The 18,368-nt window shown below is 32.4% G+C and overlaps 1 protein-coding gene across 2 annotated transcripts; it reads left to right on the forward strand.

Annotated features, from left to right (window-relative positions):
- Positions 1-5,028: 5,028 nt before the first annotated feature.
- LOC139865827 (probable protein phosphatase 2C 48) lies at positions 5,029-7,828 on the forward strand. Of its 2 annotated transcripts, XM_071853934.1 has the most exons (5): positions 5,029-5,202; positions 5,336-5,790; positions 5,908-6,275; positions 6,967-7,203; positions 7,338-7,828. In XM_071853934.1, exons 2-5 carry the CDS (start codon positions 5,451-5,453, stop codon positions 7,560-7,562), a joined length of 1,170 nt encoding a protein of 389 aa, XP_071710035.1. In that variant the 5' UTR covers positions 5,029-5,202; positions 5,336-5,450; the 3' UTR covers positions 7,563-7,828. The 2 variants fall into 2 exon arrangements, with proteins under 2 accessions (XP_071710035.1, XP_071710037.1); XM_071853936.1 differs by lacking the exon at positions 7,338-7,828 and having other exon boundaries at positions 6,690-7,107.
- The last annotated feature ends 10,540 nt before the right edge of the window (positions 7,829-18,368 follow it).

Raw genomic sequence — 18,368 nt, forward strand, 5'->3', positions numbered from 1 at the left:
CTTTCATAAACGAAACTTACTTTACGCCTTTTGTGTGATGATGAATGATGATGACCATTAAGACCTTATTTACATACTTTTAAACCTATTAAGACAATTTACTGACTTAGTACTATTTTCCTTAGGTTGAGGACCTTCGGACCGATTACTTGCACACCTTTTCCGAACCGACTTTACGACTACATTATCATTGTGAGTTATAGCATTCCCTTTTTACTTTAACTTATTTTGGGAACTGAGAATACATGCGGATTTTATGTTTTACATACTAGGCACGAGTACTTAAACTTTATATATGTGTGGGTTATATAACGGCAGAAACATTCCCTTTAGCTCGGTAACGTTTAGTCATTGGTTTTTGAACCGGTGAACGCGAATCTTAGATATGGATCCATAGGGTTTGACATCCCCACTCGGGCTAGTAGCGCTAGCATTTAATGAGTGTTTAATACTTTGTAGACATACGCACTTGCCAAGTGTACTTTCAGGGGGTATAAACGTTAAGTTAGTTACCAAGTGCCCACGGTTAACATATACTTTATCATACTGTTTTGAAACGCTCTTTGTAGCACTGAAATCTCGTGGCCTACCTTACATACTGTTATACTTAAACTATAGCTCACCAACCTTTGGGTTGATGTTTTTAAGCATGTTTTTCTCAGGTGTTTGAGGTTAGCTTCCGCTGTGTACTAGTCGTGCTGTAGACACCCGCTGCTTAGAGTTGTCATCGCATGAACTACTTTACCTTGCATTCAAACTTTAGTACTTTTGAACTATGACTTGTAACGACCATTGTAGTCACATACACTTATTATTTGCTTCTACTTAGTGAAGCATGCTTTTGGATTGTAAAACATTCGATGTTGGTTTAGACATCACTTTATTTATGAATGCAAACTCTTTTTGAAATCGCATATAGTACTTAACCTTGTAATGATCCTGTTGTTGATGATTCGTACACGATGGTTTTGTACGGGGCATCACAAAAAGCGCATATGATGAAAAGCGCAGCGCATATGATTAAAAGCGCATATGATGAAAAGCGCATATGATTAAAAGCGCATATGATGAAAAGCTCATATGATGAAAAGCACGGCGCATATGATTAAAAGCGCATATGATGAAAAGCGCATATGATGAAAAGCGCAGCGCATATGATGAAAAGCGCAGCGCATATGATTAAAAAGCGCATATGATGAAAAGTACATATGATGAAAAGCGCAGCACATATGATTAAAAAGCGCATATGGTGAAAAGGATATATATGAACCAATTCATCCATCATGTGGACCATTTTGATATTTCATGGTATGAACATCAATTAAGGTATCTTATCCTCGCACAAAAGAATGCGAAATGAAAGTTCAAAAATAATGCATATGCAAGAACTTGTAAATCAATTACCTGATGCATTTACAGACATAAAAAAGAGTGACTAAATCATATATACCAGCAGTAAATACTCCAGCTCGAACTGAAATTCCAAAAGCTGGCAATAATATCACTGTTGAGTCTTTGCCACGCATCAAACGTGGAAGATCAATTGGTTTCGAAGATAAAAAATCCTCGAAAAATAAAATCAGCCGATAATGAGGTAAAAGAAAGTGTTCAAGAAGAACCACAAATCAATATTCCTTCTGCAGAGGATATTAATAAATGTAAATACATAAATTGCGATAAATTATGCAATATTATGGAACCGAAATGAAATGAAAAATCTTGATGAGATATTTTCATATAATATTACAATGACATCATGAATAAAGATGATGATCTAGAACCAAAATCTGTCATTGAATATCAAAATAGACATGATTGAGCTCAATGGAAAGGAGCAATACGAGCTGAATTAGAATCGCTCAATAAAAGAAAAGTTTTCGGATCAATCATTATCACTTTTAAAGATGTGAAACGTATGAGATACAAGTGAATTTTTATCCGAAAAAGAAATGTGCAAATGAAGTTACAAGGCAAAACTAGACTTGTAACTCAAGATTTCCCACAAAGACCAGAAATGAATTATGAGGAAAACTTATCCTCCTGTAATGGATACAATTACTTATTAGATACTTAATCAACCTGGTAGTTACTTAAATGCATCTCATGGATGTTGTAACTACTTATCTGTATGGATCACTTGATAGTGATATACATGAATATACCTAAAGGGTTTAAGGTATCATAAGCATCTAATACAAAACCCAAGGGAATGTATTCTATTAAATCACAAAGATTTTTATATGGGTCTATACAATCGGGACGTATGTGGTATAACTGATTAAGTGATTACTTGATAAGAAAAGTGTATACATGTAAACTTATTTGCACATGTGTTTCTATTATGAAAAACAATGATCGGATATATATCGTAGTTATTTATGTCAATGTTCTTAACATCATATGAACAAATAAAGAGATCTATGAAATCATTCAACTTCTAAAGAATTATTTTGAAATGAAAGATCTTGAAAAAATCAAGTATTACCTTGGATTGCAAATTGAGCATATGCCTAATGGTTTACTTGTACATCAAACAACTTATACCGAAAAGATTTTAAAACATTTTTTCAAAGACAAACTCATTGTTGTTAGATCACTCAATATTGACACTGATCTATTTCATCCCTGCGAAGATCATGAAAATCTTAACAGATCGGAAGTTCCATATTTTAGTGCAATTGAGGTTCTTATGTATCTTATAAATATTACAAGACCTGACATTTCTCTTGCAGTTAATTTGTTGACAAGGTTCAGCTCAACCTCTACAAAAAGACATTGAAATGAGATTAAGCAGATATTTCGATACCTTTGAGGAACTACTGATTTAAAATTATTTTATTCTAACGCTTCAAAACAAGATTTGGTTGATTATGTATATACAGGTCATTCATCAAATCCACATAAAGCTAAATCTCAAACTGGATATGTATTCCTAAATGGAGATACTGCAATATTATGGCGTTCTCAAAACAAACACTTGTTGCAACATCATCAAATCATGCTGAAGTGATTGCATTACATGAAGCTACTCGGGAATGTTTTTGGTTGAGATCAATGACACAACTCATTGCTGATTCTTGTGGACTAGAACGCTATAAAAGACCAACAACTATCTTCACCAACAACTATATATGAAGATAATGCAGCTTGCATAATACAAATGAATGAAGAGTATCAAAAGTGACAGAACAAAATATAAATGCCGACGAGGCGCCAAAGCCATAGACGGTCTTAACGGTCATAAGTTTGATGGAAAAGAATGGTATGTTGGTAAGGCTCAGAAAAGACTAAAAGGGAATAGGAATTGAAATAAGGGTTTGAGCAAACCATGAAGGAGACTGTAGACAAATCACAGGGGCTAAACTTATACATAAAAGATTTAGATGATACAGTTTCAAATGAAAACCTCAGATTCTTCTCATATACTCAAGATCTCGTAAAAGACAACCACATTAAAATGAGATACGTTCAATCACAACTCTGCTGATCTTTATACCAAAGCACTGTCAACCGCTGTTTTCAGAACACACGTTCACAATATTGGCATGAGACAAGTTCAAAAGATGTGACGACTCAGCGATGTCTACTTGAGGGGGAGTCAACTCTATACTGCACTCTTTTTCCCTTGACTAAAGTTTTTATCCCACTGGGTTTTTCTTTAGCAAGGTTTTTAACGAGACAGTACTAATTGCACTCTAATAAAATTGTCATCCAAGGGGGAGTGTTATGATACCACAAAGTCAAGATAAGGTGGCTATGTGAATGTCAATTTTGTATACAGAACTTACGCATGCAGAGGAATAGTTATTTGCACAGTAAACTTTACATTATAAATAAAGCATCAATATTTGCCATTCAAACTTGTACCTAACTTTCATAATATAGAAAGTTTCTTCATCTTATCTTTATTCTTTATTCATATATACATATATTAAGAAATCTTTGCTAAGATCAGCCATAAAGGTTGTTATAAACCACTAGAATTATCACAGTGTTGGTATAATTGTCTTATTTACTCACTTGTGTCACCCATTTGCAGCTAGGGGTGTGCATGGTCCGGGTGGGACCGAAAAAAACCGAGGACCGAAGAGGAACCGAACCGAAACCGAAATAACCGAGAATATTTGGTCCGGTCCTTGGTCCATATATCTTCATTATTTCGGGTTTCGGTCCGGTCCGGGCTAAATCCGAAAAGACCATTGGTCTGGACCGAACCGAGAAAACATATATATTTGCGGCCCACATATATTAGGTTACTAATATATCCTTGATATTAATATACATATTTATTTATTATGACAATGATCCTATAGATATTACGTTACATATATATTAACATACAATACACCATAACTATGTAAACAATATCTTAATAACAATAGGAATTTTAGTTATCGTACAATATCTTGGAGCCAAAGCAAATAATGGATTACAAATTACAATTGATATATGATGAACTCTATAAGGTCATTTCTATGTATATACATATGTATAAATATACGCTATCATAGTTCTACTTTGATTTTGAACTTGGATTGGTTTATTTATATGATTTAAGTTTTTTTCATTTGTGTATGACATATATTGATAATTATACGAAATGCGTTATAAATAATGGAATGAAATAATATATATATATATATATATATATATATATATATATATATATATATATATATATATATATATATATATAACATTTTTTCTAAAGTATATGTACGGGTCGGGTATTTACCCGAACCGATTGGACTGAAGTTAGAACCGGACCGAACCGAACCGTATATTAATGGTCCGGTCCTCGGTTCCTATTTTCATAAAAAATTGGGTTTCGGTCCGGTCCAGGTATTGTCTGGTCCGGTCCGGGTATGGACCATGCACAGCCCTATTTGCAGCCAATATTTGGACACTAGCCCATCAACCCTGAAACAAAAGCCCATAGAAAAATATACTCTCTATTCTTGTGTAATGCCCTGTGCTATACATACATATACATACTTGCATCACATCACATCACATATATAAAAAAGCAATGCGTAAACCCTCTCTTTTCTTTACATTCAAGAATCCTTTTAAACTCTCTCGAAATTAAACTCCATTTCCCCTTTATAATCCATCTAAACGTTACGAATATTTGCTACGGATTATAATTGGGGTTTGTGAATTGTGATCTTCCACCGCCTTTTAAAAAGATCCTGATCAAAGGTGAGTTTTTTAAATTACGCACAATGTGTTTGATAAAATGCCTCAAAGAATTCAATTTTAACGAATTATCATAAATTGAAGTTTTGTTGGCAGAATCAATTACCGTTTCTTGTTTCTTGATTGAATTTTGCAGATTTACACCACCCGCATGCGATTTTGTGACATCTGTTGATGTCTGTTTGAAGAATTGGTAGATATTTAGGTTGATAAAAGTCTAGGGTTCATAATTAACATGTGAATTTGATAGAATGGGAAAAGATACGTTCAAGAAATTTCTTTACACGTGTTGGAAACCCTCTGTTAATGAAGAAAAGGAGGATGGTAAACTTGCCGGAAAAACACCTGATTCCGGTGGTGTTGTAAACGGAATATGGTGGTACAAAGACTACGGTAAACATGTAAATGGTGAATTTTCAATGGCGATGGTTGAAGCAAATGCTGTGTTAGAGGATCAATGTCAACTTGAATCCGGGAGTTTAAGTTTAACCGATAACGGTCCTCGAGGAACCTTTGTTGGTGTCTATGATGGTCATGCTGGCTATGAAGTTGCAAGGTTCATCAACAATCGCCTATTCGAAAATATCAAAAGTATGTTACCTGTAAAACACTTCAGTTTACAATATGTTATTTACAATATCTTATGAATATACTTAACTGCTAATGCATGTCACTTATGACTTATTTGAATTCTTATTCATGATGCAGAGTACACTACAGAGAGTCAAGAAATGTCGGGTGATGTTATAGTAAATGCGTTTTTGGCAACAGATGATGAGTTTATTTCTTTGGTGGAAAGTGAATGGAAAAGCAATCCAAAAATGGCGTCTGTTGGGTCGTGTTGTTTGGTTGGTATCGTATGCAATGGTGTCTTGTACATTGCGAATGCTGGAGATTCGCGTGCAGTATTGGCGAGGGAAGATAAAGCCGTCAATGCGTTGAAAGCTGTTCGCGTTTCAGAAGAACATAATGCTAGCTTTGTATCTGTTAGAGAGGAACTACGTGCATTGCATCCGAATGATCCAAATATTGTTGTGTTAAAGCACAATGTTTGGCGTGTGAGGGGTCTTATACAGGTGATCTTGTGTTATATAACTTAATATTTCATGCTTTCTAATAAAAAAATTACATTAATTTCTAATAATTGTATTCTGTTTCTCTGTTTATGCAACTTTTTTGAGCTATCAATAGATCTTTAAAGGAATATTGTAGGCTGTAGGACCAAATGGTATAGTTTTTTATGCTGTGAACCTTTGCAAAATATAAGGATGGTATGTTATATGAACAGGAGATGTCAAACTAGAGATGGCTAATTGGGCGGGTTGGGTGACAGGTTGTTTCTAGTGCAGGTTAAAATGAGGCCCAAGCATTAAAAGTACAATATGGGTGGATTCAATATGTTTGACCCGTTTCTCTTATAGCTAAGTTTCCTTATATGACCTATCTGACCAGTTAGGGATGAACCATAACCTACATCTGCCCATACATAGGTGAATTTTTGCGCTATTCGCTTGGGGTTTCTTAATCTTCGAGGCCAAAATTCAGGTATTCGAAATGTTTATGACTTTTTAGATTTACGGCTTTCATCCCTCCCTCTTATATTTTTTGTGGGTTTTATTTTCAGACTACCACAACTAGTACGCGATAAAGGTTTGTTAAATTTCATTATTTATAAGCTTTTTATGCTTTTGGTTGGTTTATTTGGTTCGTTCCTGCTACTTTAGTCCAAAAAGTTATACTTTTATATTGACTTTTACAATATTACAGGTCTCTAGGTCTATTGGTGATGCCTATCTGAAGAAAACAGAGTTCAATAAGCCCCCTTTGTTCCCCAAGTTTATACAGTCTGAACCATTCAGCCAGCCAATTCTAAAAGCTGAACCATCCATATCAGAACTGAAACTCACCCCTGATGATCAGTTCCTTATTTTTGCATCTGATGGTCTGTGGGACCATCTTAGTGATCAAGAAGCTGTCGATATAGTCAAAAGCTCCCCACGTGATGTAAGGCTGGGTTCATAGCTTTCTAAGTTTACACATTTGATAAGTATATGGGTCAAAATTGCCATATGGGTCAAGATGGGTCAAGATTGCCATATGGGTTGAATTGCCTAATGTGATGTCTAAATATTTTGCAGGGAGTAGCTCGAAGACTTGTTAAAGCTGCTCTGAGTGAAGCAGCAAAGAAACTGAAAGTGAGTTACTCGGATTTGGAAAAAGTGGGTCGCGGGTTAAGAAGAAAGATTCATGATGACATCACGGTTATAGTTTTGTTTCTGAATGGGAATTCAGTAACTCGAAGTTCATCTGGCGGGCTCATGATATCGGTGAAAAGTCCCGCGTTTTTCGGCAATGTCAGATGAAGAAATTCGTGCGTTATGTAGAAAAATTTTGCACATTTGGAATCGGGAATGTAATAAAAACACGGTTGATGATTATGCTATGAAGATTCTAATGGGAAAATTCCAGTTTGAAGTCTAATGATTGGCGTATGAAGCTTAACTCGGAGATGGGTAATTCTTGTTGAGTTCTTTCATTTTTTGATTTGTTTTCTATTTTTGGTTAGACACTAAACATATCTCATTTTGTTGAAACTTCGATTGTTCGTATAGATCATATCATATGAATAGACCGCTAAACATTCTTTTGTTCAATTTTGATTGCTGTGTATTTCTGTAGTTATCAATTGCAATTACTATTTGTAGCTTGTGAAAGGTTTGAGATTGTTTTCAGTATTACATCCTAGTTTTTACTAATGATCTTGAGTGAAGGGGACAGTCTTGACCCATTTAGTTTTTACTTGGTTTATTGATAGCTCAAAATAGTTGCATGTATATAACCGAAAACATCAAACTGTATAGCACAAGATCACGTCGGAAAAATCCCTCACATGGCGCAATACGATTTATGCTAGAATATATTTGAACCATTTGGATGAAATGAGTCAGTTTCCTCTCTTAACAGATTCAAATTAGCATGATTCATGTGAAACTCTATTATCTTCTGATATTTGCCCATTCACAAAGCTATTGTTAGATTACTTATCCATTCACTTTCCACAACTGACAATAACTCATCTTGTTGCCATTCTTGGGGTAAAAGATTAAAGGATTTTTATTTTATTTTTCTAAAAAAAGCACATGTTTTTTTATCCTGGGTATCTAAAAAAGTTTTTAACTGACTAATCCAGGCGACTACATATATGCATCAACCACATTTGTGCATATGGACAAGAATGTATATATCAACAATAGGGATAACATATGAATATGAAGTGCATTCGTATAAGAACAGGAAACGAACCTTTAATATTGTTGAACCGCTATTCATTGATCAACCTCGGACCTTCAAGACCCGCGTGACCATCATATAACCCAACAAATGTTTCTCAAGGGCCACCGGAATCCATAAAACCTCTAGCAATATCGGCTTGTATTACCGTCATTGAAAATTCACAATTAACAAGTTTCTACAGAGTCTTTATATCACCATAATCCATCCACAGAACCACCAGAATCAATAAAAGCACCAGAATCCACCTATATACATATACATCATTAATATTGTATTCCACAAACGATTAACATGGATAAACAAGTTTCATTAACGTAATAACGTATCTTTATTCTTTAACCAGTCTCCATCTTTATTAGCATATTATTAACACCCTAAAATCAAATTCTTTGAAACAATTACCTGACTGAGGGGTGTTTAGATTTACGCTTTGATAATTGATTATGCGGTTTAGATAATTATAATAAGATGAACAGTTGTATCAAAAAGTGTTATACACTAATGGCATTTGGATTTGATTATTCTGTTTGGATGAGGTAATAATCTATTAATCAGTTTCAATTTGAGAGTTTGGTAAATCATGTTATTTGATACGTAGTATTTAATAACTTGTAATAATCAAATATTATTAATTAACTAATTATGATTTTAAAAAGTATTAATCAAATAATCATCTCTAAAACGTAAATCCAAATATATATCCCTTAAAGCTTGATTTTCAAACTAAAACTAAATTATTCTAAAATAAACGATATCATAATTTCAAGATTTACTAACACAATTTACATGCGCTGTCATATGAAAAAGACATCAATTAAACTTCAAGAAAAATCAATTATGAAAAAAGACTTTTAGCAATTTGTACTAAAATTAATATTTTCGATCACATGAAACTACATCATAATAATTATTTTTTTATGCAACTTTTAGTATTGTTCATAAGTCATGCATGAAATTTCGCAATACTACTTGATAGATTGATGTGTTATGGTTAAGCAAGAACCCCATTCGGAAGTTACGAAGAATCTAAATTACGTAAATACAAACATGAATGATAACCAAAAGAAAAGTTTTCTTACAAAACTAAATCGTAATCGCCCAAATTTGATGAGTTTTAATTATTTTTGTTTAAATATATGTTATCTAGCTAGAAACGAGTATAAATAAGTTTTGGGGAGAGAACTTGGGGATCAAGTTCTACTTGGAGACACCGTTTGACTTGAGGACTAATTATTATGAAAATCACGTCAAATTTAGATACGAAGTCAAACTTGGAGACAGGGGCGACTTTACTAAAGGATCCGTGAGGTCCTGTGACATGACTAATTTTTCGAAATTTATCATAAAAAATATATTTTTTTATAGAACACAACTAAATATAATAATAGAACTCCATAAACTTTTAAAAATTATAATTTGATAGTTTTGACTACTAAAATATTTAAAATTAGTCCATTTATAATTTTTTAATATGGATTATATATATATATATATATATATATATATATATATATATATATATATATATATATATATATATATATATAGGAGCAAGATCAATGAGGAAGTAACCAAGCGGGGGGAAGCAATTTTTTTTTTTTCGTTTTTTGAAAAAACTTTGTTCACGAACATTATAGAATGGATGAAAATATGAACATTTAAAAAAGACACTTCGTGATGAATGTTATTATTTTGGCGGGAAAAACGATCGACAAAAATAACATTCAAGATAATATTGTTCGTGAAGAATGTTAACGTTTTTTTTTTCCATGTTTTGTGAAGTAAAATTTAGCCTGATTTAGAGTTTAGGGTTTAGGGTTTAGGGTTTGGTGTTTTGGGTTTATTCCATAAACCCAAAACACCAAACCCTAAACCCTAAACCCTAAACTCTAAACCGTTCGTGTTAAAAACTCAATCTAAATCCTAAATCTAAACCCTAAACCCTAAATTTTTAAACCCTAATATCTAAAACCTCAACATACGCTCGAAAAATACGATAATTGTTATATATTACTTCTTCGAGCGTTTTCCCGCCAAAATAAAAACATTTATCACAAAGTGTCTCTACTAAATGTTCATATTTTCATCTAATCTATAATGTTCGTGAACAAAGTTTTTTCAAAAAACGAAAAGAAAAAAAAATTGCTTCCCCCCGCTTCCCCCTGATTGGTTACTTCCCCCTTGATCCTACCACTATATATATATATATATATATATATATATATATATATATATATATATATATATATATATATATATATATATATTAAATATAAAAATAAAAAGAACCTTGTCCAATTCCTATTCTTACGGTTCCTGACTTTCTTCTACATCACAATTCCTTTCTTCTACATAATAATTCCTTACGGTTCTATCTTCAATCCTTCATCCTAGTCGATCGCCATTCATGATTCAACCTACATCCTTTTTCTCTTATAAGTATTTCTCTGATCTCAATTATCATTCCCTAATCTCATCACTCATAACTACCTAACTTATTCTTTTCGGAAAGTCACTCATAACTACCTAACTTATTTTGTTCGGAAAGTCAAGGGAAACTGCAATTTTACAGCCGATGTTAATGTTTGCGATTCATATTGATATTATTAAATTTGAAGTTTAAGTGTATCAATTTGAAATCAAGTAGATAGACAATAGTAATTTTACGGCTGATGTTATGCTATTCATATTGGTAATGCTAAAATACTACAAAGTATTGTAAAATTGCTATTGACTATTTGAAATCAAGTAGATAGTCGATAGTAATTGCTAGTAACTATTAATGTTACTATTGACTAATGATAAAATACTATTTATAGATTGAGAAAGAAGTTTTAGATAGTATTAACAATGATGCAATTATGGATGGATTGTATCGTATAAAATCTCATCGACGAATGTAAAAACTTACCTTTAATATTTAGTGGATTGATATCTTATATTTTTGTATATGGGGAATATTTATGGAAATATCAATTTCCTTTTTGTATAAATGATATATTCTTTTGTATGATGGTTGTTGTAATCACAATAGTAAAATATATGAGATACTGTACATTATATTTTGCAAGTATTATCCAACTTTATGTTTGTGTTTTAGGCGTGACACGATCTGACCCAACCCAATTTAACCCGACACATTCAATATTTTGTGCAAGAAAAACTATTAAATAAATTTTTGGGACCCCATTAGATTTTGATCCTAGAATCGTCATTGCTTGGAGACCAAGTTATATTTTGTGACCAATTTAAATTTGGTGATCAGGATGGAGTTGATTATAAAAGATGGTCATGCTTTCATTCTCAACTCGTCGGTCGTATACAAACAATATACTTTATTTTTTGGTGAGTCTTTGTAAGAGTGTATAAGTGTATTGCGTTTAAAAAAAATTGTTAGATAATAGTCTATATCATTATAATAATTTGTGATATAGTGAGCTATCAGATTATTCAGATCTGTGTCACTGCACAGATTTGTGATATAGTGTATTTTCCCCGAGGCCTGTGATATATTAAAAGCGGGTTTTTGTCTCCAGTTTTAAAATTAAAGCTTAATTAACCAATCAAAATTATGTATTTAAGATAATATAATATTATTGTATTATTAAACAATAATTAATATTTACATGTCACATTTTAGATTTTAAATTTACATGATATTTACATGATATTGTTAATTTAAATAACAAGGATTAAAGTTTAAATTGGATTACCTTTTAAAAGGATAATGATCAGGTTTACCAAATTTATTTAAGATTTAATATATTTCTATCAAATTTCTAAATATTTATAAATTTATATGTGTAAAATAGTTTGTAGAAATACATTTTATTAATATGTACGTAAAAGTGTCAATCTTCTTTTAACTTCAAAGCTCTATTTGAAATCAGTAGGTTGCCATAAGATTTAATTAAAAAAACCCAATAAAACACTATTCGACTTCAACCACTCTGGTCTGCTCCATCTTTTCCGGCCAGTCTCCTGGCTGACGATGGTATGACCCATATGTCGAAGCCCAATGGCTTTTCGACTTCAACGTCGTGTGATCCTCGAGTTACTTCGTTTTTTATTTTTAATTTCCCGGAATCATGGACTCGTGTTGATTGTCGGAGAGTCTACGAGAAGTATGGTGCTCTTATAGATGTATATTTCGCTCGGAAGAGATTGTCGAGTGGACAACGATTTGGTTATGTTCGTTTTGAAGGAATTACCGAGATCGATTCTTTTTCCAAGGTCTTGAATTCCATCCAAATAAATGGAAGATGGATCCGTGCCTATAAGGCTTTGGAGAAGAACACTGAAGGTGTAGAATTTCATCATTACAGATTTCGTGAAAAGAAAAGTGACGACCTTCCCCCTGCAGAAATCAAAAGCCCATCCCGAGCATTGATGGATTAGAAGATTTTCCTCCGGCTCCTTGGAACCGGTGCCAATCTAACCCAGTTAAATGGGGGAACAAAAACACTATTGCCCCATCTGCAAATCTCGATTCCAAGTCGTTTCAATGGCCTGCAACTAATCGAATTGAAATTAAGATTTACCTGAGTCGGTGAGAAATCACAACCTCGTTTTTAGCTTCAACAATGATCGTGTTTCATGGACGTTGATCAATGTCAATGATTCTCCAGTAATGGCTGATCATGGAGACGCCTCGAAGGAACCCCACGACATCCCTAGCGTGGGGGATTCGAACTCGTCGAGTATGGGGAAAAGGTTGATTTTCAATCGATGCCGGACCAAAACTCTAATGTGACGAGTAAAGCGACGGCGTGTGTGACAACCCGAAAATTTCCAACCAAATTTAAACTTTAATCTTTATATGTTTCCGACACGATAAGCAATATTTGTTAAGTTAAATTTCAAGAATTTTAAACTATGTTCATACATTCATTCAACCTCGACCAAGTTCCAACGATTCACGAACCATTAAACGAATATGATTATATATGTATATGTGTATATATATTATAACTTGAAACGTAAACAAAATATTAGATTAAATACTTTATATGATTGTATCTGTTTCAAAATGTTTATCAATGGAATTAGAAGATAAGATCAAATGATTGAATTATCAGATATATTGAATCATGATTACAAGTCTCTGTTGAAAGGCCCACGTTGATTTGAGAAATCTTTCCATTTTAACAATATTCGGAAAATGGTAAAGTGATTTATAAATAAGAAAAAATTGTCAATCATTGAGAACTAGACAAAGGATAGTGGAAGATTGAATCTCATAAAGACTCGATTGATCTATTTAGTTTCAAACGTACAAAAACGTTTTCAATTTAAAAAGAACTTTATTATTAAAACGTATATAACTTTTATAAATATCTAGAACTACTTTTGACAACTCATTACTTAACTAGTATGATAAAGATAACGATATTTATATTTTATTTTATTAAATATATATAACGATTTAAATTAATATTATATATATTTATACGCGTATTATACGTACATAGTTTTATACTTTTACTATACTTAAACTTTACCTTTACTTTATTTTTACTTTACTTTAACTTTAATAATTCACTTTAATAATTCATACTTTAATAATTCATACTTTAATAATTCACTTTAATAATTCATACTTTAATAATTCACTTTAATAATTCATACTTTAATAATTCACTTTAATAATTCATCCTTTAATAATTCAAAAATCTATTATAAATACATTTCAATAGGTTTCATTATTTCATAAAAAATTAAAAATATTTTTCTCTAAACTCTCTCAATCGATTTACATATATATATTTACTCCGTATTATTTCAAGATATTATTAGTATACATAAAATATTACGACGGAGTGCTGTCCGAGTGATTTCGAAATTGTTTTTCGAGTAGGATAGGATTAAGAAAATTATGGGTTATAGCTATGGAGGTGATTGAGTATGGTTCATGGGTATGCTCGTGAGGTCAATATAGTGTTTATCATTTCCGTTGCGTCTACGTACCTTTTCTGCAATATTGAATCTCAATATTGATACGTGAGTACTCATAATTTAACTTTTACATACTAATAGTGTATCCCTGACTAGTGCTCGAGTATTTAGGATTATGCATGCTTGTACTTTTGATATTGCCCTTAGACAGGTTAGGTTGAATCTTGAATTAGGTACACTTGCGGTTGAGATAAGGTATAAGATATGCATGTCCTTGGAAAGCTAGCGAAAAATTAAGAACTTTTCCTTTAGATATCGAATGGTTTCGATGAACGGATTAGAAGTTATAATCAATTGAATTTTCGATATTTTTATTAAAAATGATTATTATTATCGTCGTTCTAGTTTTATCTTATTATTATCATTATTATTATCTTTATCAATAAAAAGGGATTTATCATTAAAAATTGTTATTTTTTTTATTATTACTATCGTTATTATCGTGAATCCGAGGCCAACCTTGCACTTATTCAATGACGTTATATGTATTTTTACTACGAAATACAGTATGGTGAGTTACATTTGCCTTTTTACCCTTTATATTTTTGGGCTGAGAATACATGCGCAATTTTTATAAATGATTTACAAAATAGACACAAGTACGTGAAACTACATTCTATGGTTGAATTATCGAAATCGAATATGCCCCTTTTTATTAAAGTCTGGTAATCTAAGAATTAGGGAACAGACACCCTAATTGACGCGAATCCTAAAGATAGATATATTGGGTCTAACAAACCCCATCCAAAGTACCGGATGCTTTAGTACTTCGAAATTTATATCATGTCCGAAGGAGGATCCCGGAATGATAGGGGATATTCTTATATGTATCTAGTTAATGTCGGTTACCAGGTGTTCACCATATGAATGATTATTTTTGTCTCTATGCATGGGACGTATATTTATGAGAACTGGAAATGAAATTCTTGTGGTCTATTAAAGCGATGGAAATAAATGATATGATAAACTAATGAACTCACCAACCTTTTGGTTGACACTTTAAAGCATGTTTATTCTCGGGTGTTAAAGAAATCTCCCGCTGTGCATTTGCTCATTTTAAAGATATTACTTGGAGTCTTTAATAGCATATTTCGAAGAACGTTGCATTCGAGTCATTGAGTTCATCAAAGATTATTATTAAATCAATTTATAGTTGGATAGTGGATATTATGAAATGGTATGCATGCCTGTCAATTTTCGATGTAAAGAAAGTTTGTCTTTTAAAAACGAATACAATGTTTGTAAAATGTATCATATAGAGGTCAAATACCTCGCAATGTAATCAACTATTGTGAATCGTTTATAATGTATATGAACGGGTCCTTTCAGTTGGTATCAGAGCGGTGGTCTTAGCGAACCAGGTCTGCATTAGTGTGTCTAATTGATAAGTCGATAGGATGCATTAGTGAGTCTGGACTTCGACCGTGTCTGCATGTCAAAAGTTTTGCTTATTATTTTGTGTCGAAAATTAACTACTTATCATCCTCAAGAAATTTCCTGCTTATCATTTTTAGTCTAAGACACGTCTTGCTGCATTGATTGCATGAATAGTGTATAGACAAAAATTCATATCTTAGCATATCTGCTAAATCATATCTTATCGTATCTGTTACTTTAAACTTTTCCTGACATATCCCGCAAAGTCCTCCGTAATCTACGAAATCTATATATATATATATATATATATATATATATATATATATATATATATATATATATATATATATATATATATATTCTATGTAATTAGAATACCATCCGTTAGCCAAAATCATTTCATATCGGAAAAAAAATATCCTTTATCCAATCGTACGAAATGGAATTCGTCATCAGTTCAAGTCACTCAGATTCCGAAATGGAATCCCATTCAAGCTTCGAAAGCAGTGTGACCGGAATAGATCAACCAATCAGTCATCACCTATTCTGGATGAATTAGGGATGGGTTCGTAGCCTCCTCAATCATTGGAGACAAGAAGAAGGTGATCCCTTCCATCCACCACATTTCCCTCTTGACGAAGAACCTGAAGCACTTACCGACGAACCTGTCCGAAACACCATTTTCTCGCTCATTTCCAGAGTATCTCGTCACGATTATATATTACATCAAATTTTAGATTTTATTTATCCGCTCGTCCAAACCGACAATCACCCCGGTATAATAGAAGAAGTCAACGAGCTTCGCGCTCGGGTAGTGGCTTTGGAGAATATGGTGCAGAGATTACAAACACCAGCAGCAGCATCAGCAGCATAACCAGTACCACCATCATCAACGCCAACAGTACCATTACCACCTCCAACTACAACCGCATCGTAAACCTCAACTTCACAATCTGTCCCACGAGCATCAACGTCATACGCACCATAGATACCAAGGAGTACCAACAACAATAACTGACGAAGTATTAATTCATAACTTCATTGGAGAAACATTCCGCGGCGATTATGTAATCTCTAAAGTCTTAGAGATTATCTAATCTAGCCCAAACCATAAATCAGTTAAGCGAACCAAAATGATAGAAGGAAGAGTAGAAACCCTGACAAAAATGGTGTGTGATTAACAAGCTAAACTTGCTTTACCAACAGCATCAACAGTACCGTCAGCGTTACCAGCATCGTCAGTACAGTCAACATCCGAATCAACAACACCGATAACATCACAAACTCTGTCAGTTCAAGAATCACTGTGGACATCATTACGAATCAATAACGTGTATATTGTATCAACGAGTTATGAAGAATTAACTCATTCCCTCTGAAGAAATTATATATATATATATATATATATATATATATATATATATATATATATATATAATAAATCTTTCTGTGCTAAGCTATTGTGTGTGAATCTTCACTACTCAGTTAATTCATATTACAAATATGCAATAATGTACGTCCTTCGACCGCAACTTAACCAGCGTTAACTACAATCTCTGTGGCAATTCAACAAATTTAAATTCATAATAAATCAAGTATATATTTGATTTTACACTTTCATCATCGATGTACCCGAAACTTTTCAGATAACATCATTCCTACTTTGCTAAATTCACAAGAATTCCACGAACTGAACATCATACATCAACAAATAACGAAGTATTGATTCATAATTTCAGTGTCATTAAAGAAATACTGCGTAAAAGTTATGTACTTTTTAAAGCCTTTAGGGATTATTCAATTCTAGTTTCAACCGTAAATCAAATGAGTTTAATTTAATATTAACTCATTAAATCTATGTTATATCTGAAGAAATATATATATATATATATATATATATATATATATATATATATATATATATTTTCATAAAGACTGTAATAAAATTCTTTTGTACAAAATATTAATTGTGAAATTTTTTTTAACGGGTAGGTAATACCCGAGAGATATATAAATTCACAATTAATATGTTACATTCTTCGAATCTGATTCAGAAATCATCCATTATACTCCCTACTTTCACAACAATATACATTCTTTTATAGAAATCAAAACAACCATACTCATTCAAAATTTAATTACATATTATGATTTTGAAATCTCAAAATTCAACTTGAGATATGACCAAAATAATCACTCTTAGATCCTTACATCTTTCACAAGCTATATTTTGACTTCAAAACTGTGTTAGAACATCAAATGTATGTTAACGATTACAATCTGTGTTCAAACCCTTCGAAAATTTCTGAAGACACGTCGAATGATGAGCAATCGAGATGATGATCCAACCACATGTTACCCACAGTTATGTACCCGAAAAACTCTTGAAACCAAAGTAAAAGTTTAAACAATGTATCCGCGTCAGATTCTTTGGCATTTATTAGTAAAAATAACTTTGCGACTCCTATTCAAAGTAGCCAGTTTTGTCACAGCTCCAGCAAGTCAACTTCGACTTTTCAGTCAGACTAACCTTATTATAACCT

The sequence above is a fragment of the Rutidosis leptorrhynchoides genome, chromosome 9, assembly GCF_046630445.1.
Source record: "Rutidosis leptorrhynchoides isolate AG116_Rl617_1_P2 chromosome 9, CSIRO_AGI_Rlap_v1, whole genome shotgun sequence".
Lineage (NCBI taxonomy): Eukaryota > Viridiplantae > Streptophyta > Magnoliopsida > Asterales > Asteraceae > Rutidosis > Rutidosis leptorrhynchoides.

What these genes read in the sequence shown, in the direction of transcription:
- LOC139865827 (XM_071853934.1), top strand. Translation starts at nt 5,451, where the DNA reads ATGGGAAAAGATACGTTCAAGAAATTTCTTTACACGTGTTGGAAACCC. An exon ending in CCTATTCGAAAATATCAAAA is followed by an intron (nt 5,791 to 5,907) that starts GTATGTTACCTG and finishes TTCATGATGCAG; the next exon opens with AGTACACTACAGAGAGTCAA. An exon ending in TCAAAAGCTCCCCACGTGAT is followed by an intron (nt 7,204 to 7,337) that starts GTAAGGCTGGGT and finishes AATATTTTGCAG; the next exon opens with GGAGTAGCTCGAAGACTTGT.